The 14350-nt window shown below is 31.6% G+C and overlaps 1 protein-coding gene across 1 annotated transcript; it reads right to left on the bottom strand.

The window, feature by feature from the left end:
• Nucleotides 1–1841: 1841 nt before the first annotated feature.
• On the bottom strand, nt 1842–12984 carry LOC135964163 (uncharacterized). The gene is made up of 3 exons (XM_065516268.1): nt 12971–12984; nt 9505–9571; nt 1842–3161 (listed from the first exon to the last, which is right to left on the bottom strand). The coding sequence occupies exons 1-3, from the start codon at nt 12982–12984 to the stop codon at nt 2025–2027; spliced, it is 1218 nt and encodes a 405-aa protein (XP_065372340.1). The 3' UTR covers nt 1842–2024.
• Nucleotides 12985–14350: the final 1366 nt, after the last annotated feature.

The raw sequence follows: 14350 nt of genomic DNA, 5'->3' as shown, positions 1-14350 counted from the left end.
TTGGATTTTTGCCATTTTTTTAAAAAAAATGTGAAACCCATGGTGGCTTGTAATTTTGCTATTAAGCGTAAAGAGCTTCATTTACAACTTTGGTATCTTTGGTGACCCACCAGAAATTTTCCGGCAAAAGTTTTCGTAGAATATTTAAATCCTTAAATGTCCTTTTTGAAAGGACTTTTTTGATTTTCTCGAGAAAAGGTTCAAATTGACCCCTAAAGAGTGGAAAAATAGGGTTAATATTCCACAAAAATTATCCCCATTAAATTCCAGAATATAACTCTGACAATAAGAATTCTCTCAGACATTAACTTCCAACATTTTTATACCCTTCGCCGTGGGTGGCAAGGGTATATATAAGTTTGTCATTCCGTTTGTAATTTCTACATTTTTTATGAGGTTTTTTTTTTTGTCTTTTAAGATATAACGGGCCTACGGAGGGTCGATATTTTTTTATAAATATCGGCTATATTTGCGATAAAATTCGTGGATCGGTGCCTTGCGTTTTTAGAATTTTTTACTCAAACATAAATTAGTTTATAAAAATTTGCAAAGTTTGGATAGGGCAAAGAGCCAACACAGATGGACGGACATATCTACATCGTCATAGAATTTTGTAAGCACCCAGAATATACATATATATTAAGAGATAATTCGATTTGTTACAAACGGAATGACAAACTTTTTGGTGGATAGAGTAATGTATTTCCCGGATTTGGACCTTATAGTGGAACTAGGTGTAATTATAATAATTCACAGTTCAAAATCCAGCAGTAAGATTTATCCATATGTGAAATGACCAATTATGGCACGATCTTCATAAAATTTGGTTTATTATTATATATTTTGGGATTACTTACATATGTCGAATTTTAACCTTATATCGATATTTATAAGAGATTTATTTGTTTTTAATTGATTTAAGGTTGTGGACTTTATATGGGGGTTTTGGTAAAATTTGAACCGATGGAAACAAAATATTTGTGATTTATTTTTACATGGACCTAATTTTTGCGGAATTTTCTATGTATACTGCTATTTTATATACCAAATACAGGGAAGAATTTTTTATGGGGGATGGGAGAAATTATGGTCCGATTCTTACTATTTTCTATCACAGTTACAATGTGAGGAAAATGTCATAGTATTATCTGCAATAAATTCAAAAGTGTTTGTACACTCATAAAAAAAATTGAGTAATACGTACTTAAATCAATCCGGAGCGGTGTCAATAGTAGGGTAAGTACGGATTTTCTTAAACCGAGTAAATAATACTTGATTCAAGTACGGATTCATCAAGCCCAAAAATCATAATTTTAGCTCTGCCTAAGTAATCGATCAAGTATACTTGATCGATTTTGTTTATTTTCTGATAAGGTTCTTCTCTGAGGCCCTGTCGTACCTTTAACAGACAGACGTACGGTTATATCTAGATGACCTTAGAATTATATAGGGACAATGAATATAAATACGTTTCGGATCTACGATCAATATTTAGTGTTGGATAATATTCTCAAAACTTTTGCTTACTTATGCACTTAACCAACGAATTTGAAACCCGCTCCAAAATCAACAATTGACAAATTAATGCCGATTAGAGTCAGGAGCATATATCCAACAAATTCTCTTTGCATTCCAAAAAAATACTTTATTTGCTATAAAAAAAATAAGTATATTGTACATAATAATAAATGAATGAATGAATTAAAATTAAGATTAAGGCATGCCTACATAAATTTCGATTAAAGATGAATCAATATTATAATGCAAATGATAATTTCAATATAATAATTTCAATATAACTAACCTAAGATACATATTTTTACGTACATCTTTATAATAAAACGGAAATTTACAGAATAGAGTTCATTTCCGATAATTTTAAATGTGTGCTAAAAACAGAAATGTCATGAGGAACATTTAAACCGGGTACAAAAGCCTAAAATCGTTATCAATTGGATCGGGGATTCTATGGAGAAAGTATCATCTACATTCGTCTACAGCAGCTCACAGAGAGATCTCACTTTTTATTGCCTACGGGAGGGAGGAGGCAGGTATTCCCTTGCTTTAGTTGTTGGTGTAGCAATTGCAGCATTTCCAAATGCAGTTTCTGGTAGATTGGCATTGTAACCACTTCCTCCGCCACCGCCTCCGGGTGTGGTGGCAACGGCTGGATTGGCGGGTCGTAAGACTGAGCCAAAGGGTGTCGGGGTGGCTGGAAATGTTTGAGCTCCAGCATTTGCCGGCGATGGATTGAATCGACCAGCATTAGCAGCTACTCCCGATAGCGAAGAAGGTTGTACGGCTAAATTGCCACCTCCCGTTACAGAGGGTTGTATTCGCTGTGCTGAAAATAGACCAGAGGAGCTTGTGGGTGCTCTTCCACCAGCAGATGATAAAATATTTGTTTGTGGTCTACCGATTTGTTGTGCAGCACTGGTTTGATAACCCGTATTTGTGGGTATTCTCTCATTTCCATAGTCGTAGATAAATGCATTATTGGCATATAAACTGGGTGCCGAAGCACAATCGTATTGATTCCACCATATACATACCAATACCTCCTGACTGAAAATTGTACCATTGGGACATAAGAAAGAATAGGTGCGATTTAAGGCACAAATATGAAAGACCTGACATTGTGCCTCAATATCCGAGTAATAACCTGGTAAGGCTTGCTGAGCACAATCAAAATTCGTTTGTGGTACTTGACTATAGATTGGATAATCAACACCTGGCACACCTGGTATGGCGGAAAAATCGCCATCATAATCATCATCTATACCATTGCCTGTGCCAGAGCCTGCTCTTCCAGTTCCAGTATTTGAAAATTGTGTATTTGGTGCATATATACTGCCAGGGCCTGTGCCACCCGTTGCAGTAGGTCTTTGCGATAGGTTCGGACGTTTTGGTATGTTACCGGCGGAGGCACCATAAGCAGTTGGTCCACTGGCCGTTAAACCACCAATTCCTCTTTGATTTTGTGCCTGAAATCCACCAAATGGTCCGGAGGGACTGGAAGCTGCACCTCCAACTCCTGAAAAGGCTGTGGGAGCGGTGGGAAATGCAGCTGCTGCTGTCAATGGCCTTATAGGAGCAGCCGCAGTAGCTGGTATATTTCCGCCAGCTATTTCATTGCGACCATAATTATAACCACTTTGAGCCTGAAATAAATGTATGTTTTTTTTTTTTTTAAATGTTAAAGTATAATGCTGTAAAAGGCGACTTACCCAACATATAGGACTAAAAAGAAGAAGACCTGAAAGAAATGGGAAATATAAATTTAATTAGTACAATCGTTTAAAGTTTTATCATATTCGATTGCAATGTATTGGTTCACAGGTTGTATATAGATATTGCTAGAATATACATAATCATAAAAAGTAATTTTTTACACGATATCATGTCTGGTCCCATTAAGAGAATCCTGGTATCTAAACTATTATAATGCAAACTGATATATTGAGTATTTACTTCTGTCTGTCCATGTAAACCTAATCCGTTACACACTTTTCTTAATCATGTAGATATCCAAACAAAACTAAGCACAAATATGTTTAATACTTATAAGATAAACTCACACTACCAAATTTAGTAGCGACCGGTCCACAATTAGTCATAGCTCCCATATAAGGCCTACTTCGGAAAATAATTTTAACGATCATAAATAGGGTTTTTATACCGGGAATTCCCGGTAAAAATTTCCCGGGAATTTTGCCAATTTTTCACTACCCGATTCGCGGGATTTTTAGTCGGGAACCCCGGGAATTATAAACTGACGAAAATACATAGTGATAAACAGTGATCATTTTTTTACAGTTTTTTGCTTATATCTCGGCAATAATATACCGCTTATTATTATTATTATTATTTATTTTGGGTTTTTCGTATGAAAATTTAAAAAGTGAATTCATTATTTATAGAATTTATTTCTCATTGAATCATTCTAATTTCTTTAAATTTCTTCTTCAAAAATAGCTTCAACAATTTATTATATTATTAAATTGTTCTTCAATTCAGATCTATAACAAAAAGGCTTAAACAATGTTTTCGATCAATTTTGTAAATGATTTGATTTAATCATTAAAAGTTTGAATAAATTCTGTTATTAATTAACTTTAAAATTAATTCAGTTTAAACAAAGGCTTTGGAATGAATCTAAAAAATTTAATATTAGGAATGGATTTATGGAATGAAAGGCTGATATTCTTTAATTAAGATTTTAGTGAATTAAGCACAAATTTTATTGATTCATTCGAAGCTCTGATATTTAATAATTATAACACTAAGTTTTTATATGAAATTTGGCTATAATATCCCTAATTTACAGTATCATTATATATTTTAAAAACCCTAATCATAAATCATAAAAATTCTGATATCTTAGAATCAACCCCATGTTCTGTTTAAAAGTTTAGTTCGATATCGAAATTTTGTAAGAGATTTCTGTTGGTCAATGTGTTTTTCGAAAGTGGTTCTTATAGGGGAGCTTATGACTAATTATGGGCTATGGCTATTATGCTGTAGAAAATTTTTTTTTTTTTTATATCTTCATTTTTATATCAGAATGTTTATCCTTTTGAATTTTAATGTCCTTAAAGTTGTTTGTATTAATAGTAAATGATGGTAATGCAACATTGTTATAGTTTTTAGCAATTTCTTATAATTATTTTTTTTTTTAAATTTTATAAATTAAGTCAATTTCCGTAGAGTTGCATTTTTTTGCTCGCACAATTTTACCGATGTTTCTACTAAAAATTTTATAATTATTCTTACGTACAAAAAAATTGGACAATATGTCATACAATTATTGACTATGACCACAAAGAATACAAAAATAGCAGATGGAGAGAATTGGATCCCGTTATATGAAAAATCATACCAGTTGAAGATCACATATCGTTGCATTTTTTATGCTCGCAACTGTAGTTGAAAAATTGTGTCTGAATTACTATTCAGTAGGCTACCAAAACTATGCTAAAGTCCAATTTTTCAAATGCAAATATTTCGCGAGTTTTAAAGAAGAAAGAATAAATTAAGTAAGTAATGTTTTTTTGTTAAAAAATGTGATAAAATTGTTTAACTTGCTTGAAATAAAGCCACTTTTTTAACATAACTATAAAAGTGCTGCGATTTTTTTAAAAATGTAACTTCGTGGAAACTTTTAAAATTTCAGTGAAGATCGGCAGATTGAATGCAATCAGAAATGAATATATTGAAATGTTATAAACCAATTCGTAACAATATATTATTGATGCTTATGAAATTCTAAGTCGATTGAGCCATGTCCGTCCGTCTGTGTAAAACACGTTCACGTCCAAAATACGCAAACAAACTTAGTAGAGTTGCAAGAAAAATGTTTATTATTGTCCTAAGCAGTTTGGTCTATAAATGCCTATAGAATAGGAATATCCATACAAAATTCAGAAAAAATAACACATTAACCTGAACAAATATCCAAAAAATATATACTCAACCAAGATTTTACACCGATCAGTATTTTTTATTCAAGAATCATACTACAAGATTTTTTAAATATTGGTCTATAATTCGGCATAGCTCCCATACATGGTCCACTCTTGTTAATAGCGTTGTTTATATGAAATTCTACTAAAATAGCCCTCAAATACTTAGGACCAATAGGTCATAGCATCCATATATTAAACCAAAATAGTCAGATCCGTCATTTGGATTCAAAAATCATAATGCTGAATTTTGTGAATATTGGTCCATAATTGTCCACAGCTCTCATATAAATACATAAAAATCTCGTTAAAATATTTTATGACAATTGAATCATAATAGGTTATAGCTCCCACATAATTCCCACAACCAAATATTTTGAAATTTGTCTAAATATATTTGGATACTCTGTAATTCCGTTTGTAATTTCTACATTTTTCATTTCCGACCCTATAAGTATATATATTCTGGATCCTTATAGATAGCGGAGTCGATTAAGCCATGTCCGTCTGTCTGTCTGTTGAAATCAATTTTCTGAAGACCCCAGATATCTTCGGGATTCAAATCTTCAATAATTCTGTCAGACATGCTTTCGAGAATTTTGCTATTTAAAATCAGCAAAATTGGTCCACAAATGAGGAAAAAACCAAGACAACCTCGATTTTTTACCTATATCCGGATTACTAAGACATTAATATAGACAATATGGATATCTAATGATAGATATTTCAAAGACATTTGCAACGACGTATATAAGACCTACAATGGGTCAAAATCGGAAAAAAAATTTTAACCCGAATTTTTTTTTCACAAAAAAAAAATTGAAAAAACAAAAAAAAATTTTTTAAAATTTAAAATCCACTTCTGAAAATCATACAGGATAAATTATAGAAATTTTCGTTGCAATCTATTTTACTATTCTGTTAAAAATGATTGAGATGCAAAAATAGGTACCGTGAAATAGCTCCCAAATGAAATAACTCCCCACCAAAAGATGAAATAACACCCAACAAATTTTTCATACAACTTAGGACTTATTTCGTTATGAAACAACTCCTAACGCATAGGGAGTTATTTCATAATTTTTTGTTGGCGGTTATTTCATAACTCCCAATAGGTTATTTCACACTATTGGGAGTTATTTCATTTTCATTTGCAAAAGTAGAACAAATAAATATCAAAAACTGGATTCACTCAGAAAAGTTTTTTGCATTGTCGGCCTTCGGCCAGTGGCAAAGGTTTTCTCCTCTGGGGTGTATCAAAAACCGGCTTCGCTCAGAAAAGATTCTTTTTACATCGTCGGTCTTTGTCAGGTTGCAACGATTTCTTAACCTTTCTGCAATGAAAGAAATCTTTTCTGAGCGAAGCCAGTTTTTTATACACTTTTTTTTTAAAACAAATTTTCTGAGTGAAGCCAGTTTTTGACACATTCCAGAGGAGTAAAACTTTGCGCTACGCCATAGGCCCGCAATGCAAAAAATGTTTTGTAAGCGAAGAATAATTTCACTTTAGAAGTTCCTTTTTTTAGATCACATAAATAAATTGCTTCGGATTGGGAATTATTTCATTTCTATTGGGATTTATTTCATTGGGAGTTATTTCGCTTATTTGGGAGTAATATTTTTAAAATTATGAAACCGCCGATTATTGGGAGTAATTTCGTTTTACCCTTTGGTAGTTATTTCATTTTTCAAGTTTGGGAATTATTTCATTTTTGATGGGAATTATTTCATAGGGAGTTATTTCATTGGGAGTTATTTCATTTGGGAGCTATTTCACGGTACCGCAAAAATACGCTGTAATAGAAGCGGAGAAGACAGATTTTTTAAGCACCGAATATATCAATATTAAGCTGTAACACAGATCCATTAATTTCCACATCATTTTTATATAGGCGCTTACAAAAGCGGAAACGTTCTACACTTCCACCTGAAGTAATTCAACTATTATGTTGCAGTGAACCCATGGACGAATTTTACTTTAGACACCAATACGATGAAATTAATGAAAGTGGAGAGGACCTTTTTGATTTAAATTTACAAAATGAATTAGATTTAATTAATTACTAAAAGTTTTAGTATAATTAAAATAAATTAATGTATTAAGTTTGCATTAATGATTGCAAAAGGGTTAATTTTTGGTCGTTAGTGGGTTAAATTCCATTTTTTTAATAGAATCATTCTTACTAATGAAATTCTTTAAGGTTTTGGTTTGAATAGCATGATTTTGTAGTCGTTATAAATTTAGCATAGAAAGAGTAACCTATAGTGCATTGGTGCAAATTTCATCCTGATCGGAACACATCGATTCCAAAAGTTGGTTCACTTGACATGGATTCCCACATATATATTTTGATTTGAAAAAGTTCTCTTTCGAAGTGAATTATTTTTTTTTTTCAGATTTACAATAACCTAAATTCCGCGCAATGTACAGGTAGCTCATGCGTTTTTTCGGTATCCAAATAAAATTCAACACAAATAAGTTTTATATATGTATGTAGATAGAAATCACATGACCCAATCATTGCGACCATATAAATCTGAAAATCATTTTAATAACAATGAATTAAAAATATTGAAATCCACATAAAATTCAACAAAAAAAGATTTATATAGAATGAAATCACGGGACTTAATTTCATTGCGATCGGTTCATAATTTTTCATAGGTCCCAGACAAGGCCCATTTTCCAAAAACACTTTAACGAGCATAAAACTCTTAAAACTACAATTAAGTTCCACATATAAAGAAATAACGCTTCTAAATTTTATAACGATCGGTCCCATATTAGGCCCACTTCCGAATATATGTATGTCACGAATAACAAATTATTGATATTTTAAAACTGTTTTTGCAAATGTACCCATTGTAGGGTATTATAAGGACGGACTTCTTTTTTTTTATCAATTTGTCTTAAATCATAAATACATTTGAAACGTTTGATCTTTAAATTACATAAATCAAATTTCTTAAACTGTTCATAATTCAAAATCCATAGCAAAAATAACTATTTTTTCAATACCTGCCAAATATTTCATATTCTTTGTGTTGTTTTTTTTTAGCTACTATAGCAAAATATTTAAGGCCAAGTACACACGTCTCCGGTCAATGATAAAAATCTTTGAAAATAGTTTTCAATTTTATTTACTATCGTCGTCTTTGGTCTGTTTCTCACTTCTTTTTTTTGAGCCAACTTTGGCAAAATGTACTAAAGAAAAATAACTGTTAATAAAATTACACCGCTAAGAAGACAAAAGAGCGCGCCAAAAAGGAAATACTCTCAGTGCTGGTGAAGCGTTAACAGAAATGACCAACAATAGTAACAGTACAGTAGGCGAATAGTGTTTGTAGGTTTTTGAGTAATCGGTAGTTAGTAATAATAAATCACATATGTATTATTCAACAAAGCTCTTAATAAAAAATAATCGGTTATAATAATTTTTTTATTAATAAATAAAAAATAAAGTGTAAATTCCCTATCTAGGGCAAATTAAACAAACTTTGCTTTTAGTTTTGAATTAAAAATTCTAATTAAATAATAATAAAATCTTATAATTTTGTAAATTTAAAATTGTTTTGTCATTTTAATTTCTTGATTTATGATGGATAGTTCCAATATGTTTAAATAAAATTACATTTAACCGATTATTCCAACATCTGACAACACTATTCATAATCACTTGTTATTTATGTTGCTGTTAACATTTATTTTTTCTTTTTTTTTGTTATTTTGAATACATGAGACCTTGACTTGTGTTAAGGTTTTTAGGTTACAATTTTCAGCAGCAGGATAAAAACTCACCATTTAGAAATAAAATAAATAAATTTAAATCCATTTAATAATATTACACAATTCCCGCTTTTTTTTTAATGAAATAATAAAATATTCCAGTATTCTTCAAAATTTATTAAATAATTTCACTTTGATCTACAAAAATTTTTAAAAAATATTTTCTTTTTTCAATTATAAAATTTTCCAATGTTGAAGTTCGCACTAACCAAAGAAGACTGCAACCAAAGTTCGAAAAGTTCTAACATTTTATACCTGGATGAGTTTTTGTGCCTCCACAAAAGCTTCTTGATCTTCTCGCTCATTGTTGGGTGGTGTTGCACTGTAAACGTTCAAAAACACATTGCATTTTTCAACAACAAATCTGTTGCAGCTCCATTACTATACGAATGTACATTGTTACGTTATTTGTTGCAGTTTGTTCTCCAATTCATTCAGTTTAGAATTCTTATTATGATTTGGTTTTGTATTGAAAACCTCCCTTTAGAGCATCTTGTTAAAATTTACGATTTTCGATGCATTATCAAATATTTTTCTATAGTTTTTTTTTTCGTTTTCGATTTGTACGTACGAATACGTCAGTCAATAGAAATATCATCATCATCATTTGGATGTGTTGCTAGTTGCTCATTTCTGTAGGCTGTGGTAGGTGGAATAAATAAGTGACCAGAGAAAATGGTTGCCAGATCCTAAAATTTAAATAAAATCCCATCGGTTCTAATAATAAAGAGTGTGCGAAAAAAACTTATACTTCAAAAACTTAAACCGTTCAATATAAAAATTCTCAAAAATACGTAAATATAGTTGCTTCCGTTACCTTTTTGGACGAGGTGGTCCACTAACGCTTAAAATCGGACATGTCCTGGGATACCTTTCCTGTGTTCTTTAATTCGTTTTTTACAAGAGCCCAATACATTTCCATAGGACAAAGTTTTAAACAGTTGGGTGGATTTGCCTCCCGTGGTACAAAATTGACATTATTGTTTGAATACCAATCAAGGCCCGTTTTACATAGTGGCATTATGCCAAATCGGGCCAGAAATTTGAAGGCACTTTGTGCTGTCTTAAGAAAGTAAAAGCCTTTTTGTAGACACTCCGAAATATATATGGGTGATTTCATGTCAAGTGAACCAACTTTTGAAATCGAGAACTTCAAAAGTTGGTTCACTTGACATGAAATCCCCCATATGTCTGTGTTTATAGAGCCTGATGTTACAAATGATTGACTTCTTTTGCCACAACCGCAAATGTTTTTCCTCACATGAAACTTCTTGGGGAATTTTCTTTGTTTTTTTTTGTCCGGTATATATACGGAAGTTGTAAATAGTCTGCCAGTACATAAGTTTCATCATCCATCACACAACAGATGTATTTTTTTTATAAAATTTGATCTCAATTCTCAAGGGATAATAATTTTGCGGAACATTTTAACCCCTTAAATCCATGTTTTAATGGTGTTTTTTGCTCTTTTTTAAAAGATGGACAAAAAAGACCCATTCCTTGAGGATTTAGAGGGTTAACATGTTCCACAAAAATGTTCTCCGTAACATTTTACATAAATTTTCTGAACATATTTTATACCTAAAATGTAAGTATCGCATGGTTTCTTACACCGATTTACAAAAGGAATGTGTTCAGACATATTTTTAACCCCTTGTGGACCAAGGCTTTAAAGAGTTGAAAAATTTTTATTTTTTTATGAAATATTGAAAATAGGGACTTCAGGAAATTATTTACAAAATTTTAACTTTGTGAAGGACCGGCAAGGTACCGAAAGGGACCTGCAAGGATCCGAAAGGGACCTGGTACCGTTGGGTCAGCATCAGCCAAAAGATAAATAAACTCATTGATTTTTGTTTACATTTTATTACTATATTGATTAGTTTTGTAACTTTTATAAAATTTTTTATTACAAGTCTATTTTATTGTATTTTACGAAAAAGTATTTTTTGTCATTACAACATAAATAAACACCACAATGAGAACATGAAATAATTCACCGTTATTGTGGGTAAGCGAATTTGCCAATAGGCAAAAAAAATATATTATTCCAAAGATGATAGTGTACTTCAAAGTACTTTTGTTCAAAAAGGGTCAAAATATGTTTTGTTTTCATTTTGTAAGCTTATTATTGTTATGGTACTTATAAGTACCGTCGGTCGACAAAGGGTTAAAAGATTTGTCTGAAATAGAGTGTATAAGTTTTTTCCCCATTTTCAATACATTTCTGATCAACAGAACTTATTTGTGGAATATTTTATCTCCTAGGGTTCCAACCTCTAGGCCCTAAAGTTCCTTCAACAGACACAACCCCCGAAAAACCATTAGATTGCTGTGATAAATCCTGAGATCGGTTGATTATTCAATAGAGACGAACTGTTAAAAATCCAACATTTTCTTCATCAAGTTTGTTTGCTTTCATGTGTCTTTGAATGAAAAAATGTGACATGATAATAAAATAGTTCTATGAGATTAAAAAGCCTAATAACATCATTGTTCCTACATAGTTTCAGTGTCAATATTATCAGATTTTGATCGACAGACTTTGCTGTCATAAGAAACATCAAATCAACCAAGTTGGAATGGAAAAGGCTTTTGACACAACCGATTTTTAGAATTATTTTCTCTAAAGGCCATTCGAACAAGTTGGCAATATTTGCCGATTAGTGCTAGTTTTAGTTGACTGCAATTCCTAAAAATTCTACAATCAAAAATACTTCCAAATACTAAATGAAAATTATTTCGTCATTCATATTCTTGTCATGGAAACTGAGTTTCTTCATGCGACGCAATCTTAAACATTATTACACATTTGGTTAGAGTTCAGTTTCATCAAATCAATTTGAGAGCATTGTGATTGATTGCTGATTAGTAGAGATATGGTCGTTAAAGATCACAACCAGTGAAGATCACAACCAGTGCATCTGGATGTTGGAAATCGAGAACATAAGGCTAATTGCCTTCGATATTGAATCAACCTTCTGACTATATTACTCCACATACGGACTCTGATAGATTGTGTTTTAGTATCCTCAAGAGGTGAGTGGTGCACCAGGATATAAATAGACGGCTCTAAAATGTTGGATCTGGTGTATTCTCTGAGGAAATACAATAATATGTTGTTATATTTCAGCAATATTCAGAATTAGATCTGCTTCAAATATTCCTTAGGAAACTATTAAAGGTAGTATGTTAATATGATGTAGACCTCTTTTAATAAAAAACGAACTATGCAATTTATAATAATATATTCAGGTTGCTAACAGTATTAATGGGTCACTGGGTGCTAGGAAGGCTGCATATCGTATTTGTAAGGAAAGAAGAGTTAACGGTTTTCCCCCTTCTCTGCGAATGACAGGCCCTAACTTTCAAGATACATAGATTCCAGTGCAAGTATATACTAACTAAGCCTGGTGAGTTATCTGGGTCTAGAAATAATAATCTACTGAGATTCCTACAATTAACAAATGTTGCCGTCTTGTCAAGACGGAGTCCTTCCGACTCTACTTGATATTCAAAGGAATAAAGACCTGACTATATATTTTCATTTGCCTTAAATATTTTGGAGAATTTCCAATCAACAATGTTGCCATTACTACACCCACATTCTGGCATCACACCACACTTCACAAATCAGTAGCAGCAACGACACATGCAAACTACTCCAAACAACATTATTCTTAAATTAAATTTTATGCAAAAGTTTCAAGAGATTTATTACCAGGGATTATCCATTGTTTAGCTGTTTGAAGTAGCTGTGAATGAACAGACACCCTATAATAAGCATAAGCTTAATGTTTAATCTATTCTATTATTGGTTTTGCACATTTCCTTCATTCAATTCAATTCTTTTGCTCAATTAAGGTCAGATTGTATCCTTAACTGTGGGTATTTGTATCTCAAGTGTGTCGTAAGTAAGACAATTTAAAATTTGTGAATTGAATTGATCGTTTTGTCAACAAAAACAACCTTGTTCTTTGCTTCATACCACCATCATTGTTGGTTGTTGAGCTTGTTAACCCATTTTGATAAGTTGTGTGTCATAAAACTAATCAAATTTTTTTAAATAAATAAAAATGAACAACAAACATTTATTGCATTTATTTAATTTACTATTGTTTCCATCACTGTTGCATTGTTCAGCGTCAAAGCATTTAATGACGTATGGGATTTTTAATTTATTTTTGAAATAATCTTCATTTAAACGGAGAGCCTTGAGTTTGAAAATTAGCGATGTTTTGCTTGATTTGAATTGTCACTAAGTCTGGGTTAATAAAAATTCTTTGTAGGAATAGATATGTTGTAAATTAAGGCGGCATGAGGTGGATAATTGAAGGCAATTATTTGCATCTGAAATTCGTGTTATTTGTACTAATTGCACTAAATACTTGATGTGAAAGATGGAATATTTAACAATTGATTTCTAAATATCTTAATTAACACCAGCGACATATCAAACGACTTGAACTACTACATTCATTGTATTTATTAGTATTTTGTTTGTGTTAAAAATAGCTTAGCACAGTGTTAAATTTGTGAATATTTTAATTATAAATTAACTAGCTGACCCGACAGACGGTTGTCCTGTCCAAATTAAAAAAATGCTTGTGTTCGATTTGCGAGAAGCGGTTTGAAATGTCTTGCAACAACAGAATGTACATATCGCTCATTTGCTGCAACAATGTCATAACTCAAAATCCGGGTGTTTTGAACTGAGTAATACAAAATATGCGCCATTCTTTACTCTTTCATATAGTTTTATCAGTTTTCAAAAAACCCTACAAGAAATGGATGACCGAAACTAATACTCACAAAAGATGTTTACTAACACATTTGCAGAAATTTTATATTTGACAGAACATATGATTGTCATTGTTGATGGCAATATCCATCATCTTTGACCAATGTATGTTGCAGAGTTGCATTTTTGACATTTTTTGACGTTAAAAACTAATCTAATTGTAATTCCCCGAAAAGTTTGCTATTGATATTTGTGTGTCGTGAGATTATTAGTGCTTTATTAATTTTCACATATATTTTTTTTAATTTCGATAAAAAACCTGTGTTGTAAACCCGAAAAGTGTAAAAAAGATAAGTATAT

This window comes from Calliphora vicina, chromosome 1 (assembly GCF_958450345.1).
Source record: "Calliphora vicina chromosome 1, idCalVici1.1, whole genome shotgun sequence".
Taxonomy (NCBI): domain Eukaryota; kingdom Metazoa; phylum Arthropoda; class Insecta; order Diptera; family Calliphoridae; genus Calliphora; species Calliphora vicina.
This window is presented reverse-complemented; position numbering and strand designations above follow the sequence as displayed.

What these genes read in the sequence shown, in the direction of transcription:
- LOC135964163 (XM_065516268.1), bottom strand. An exon ending in AGGCACAAAAACTCATCCAG is followed by an intron (nt 3,162 to 9,504) that starts GTATAAAATGTT and finishes CATTTATTTCAG; the next exon opens with GCTCAAAGTGGTTATAATTA.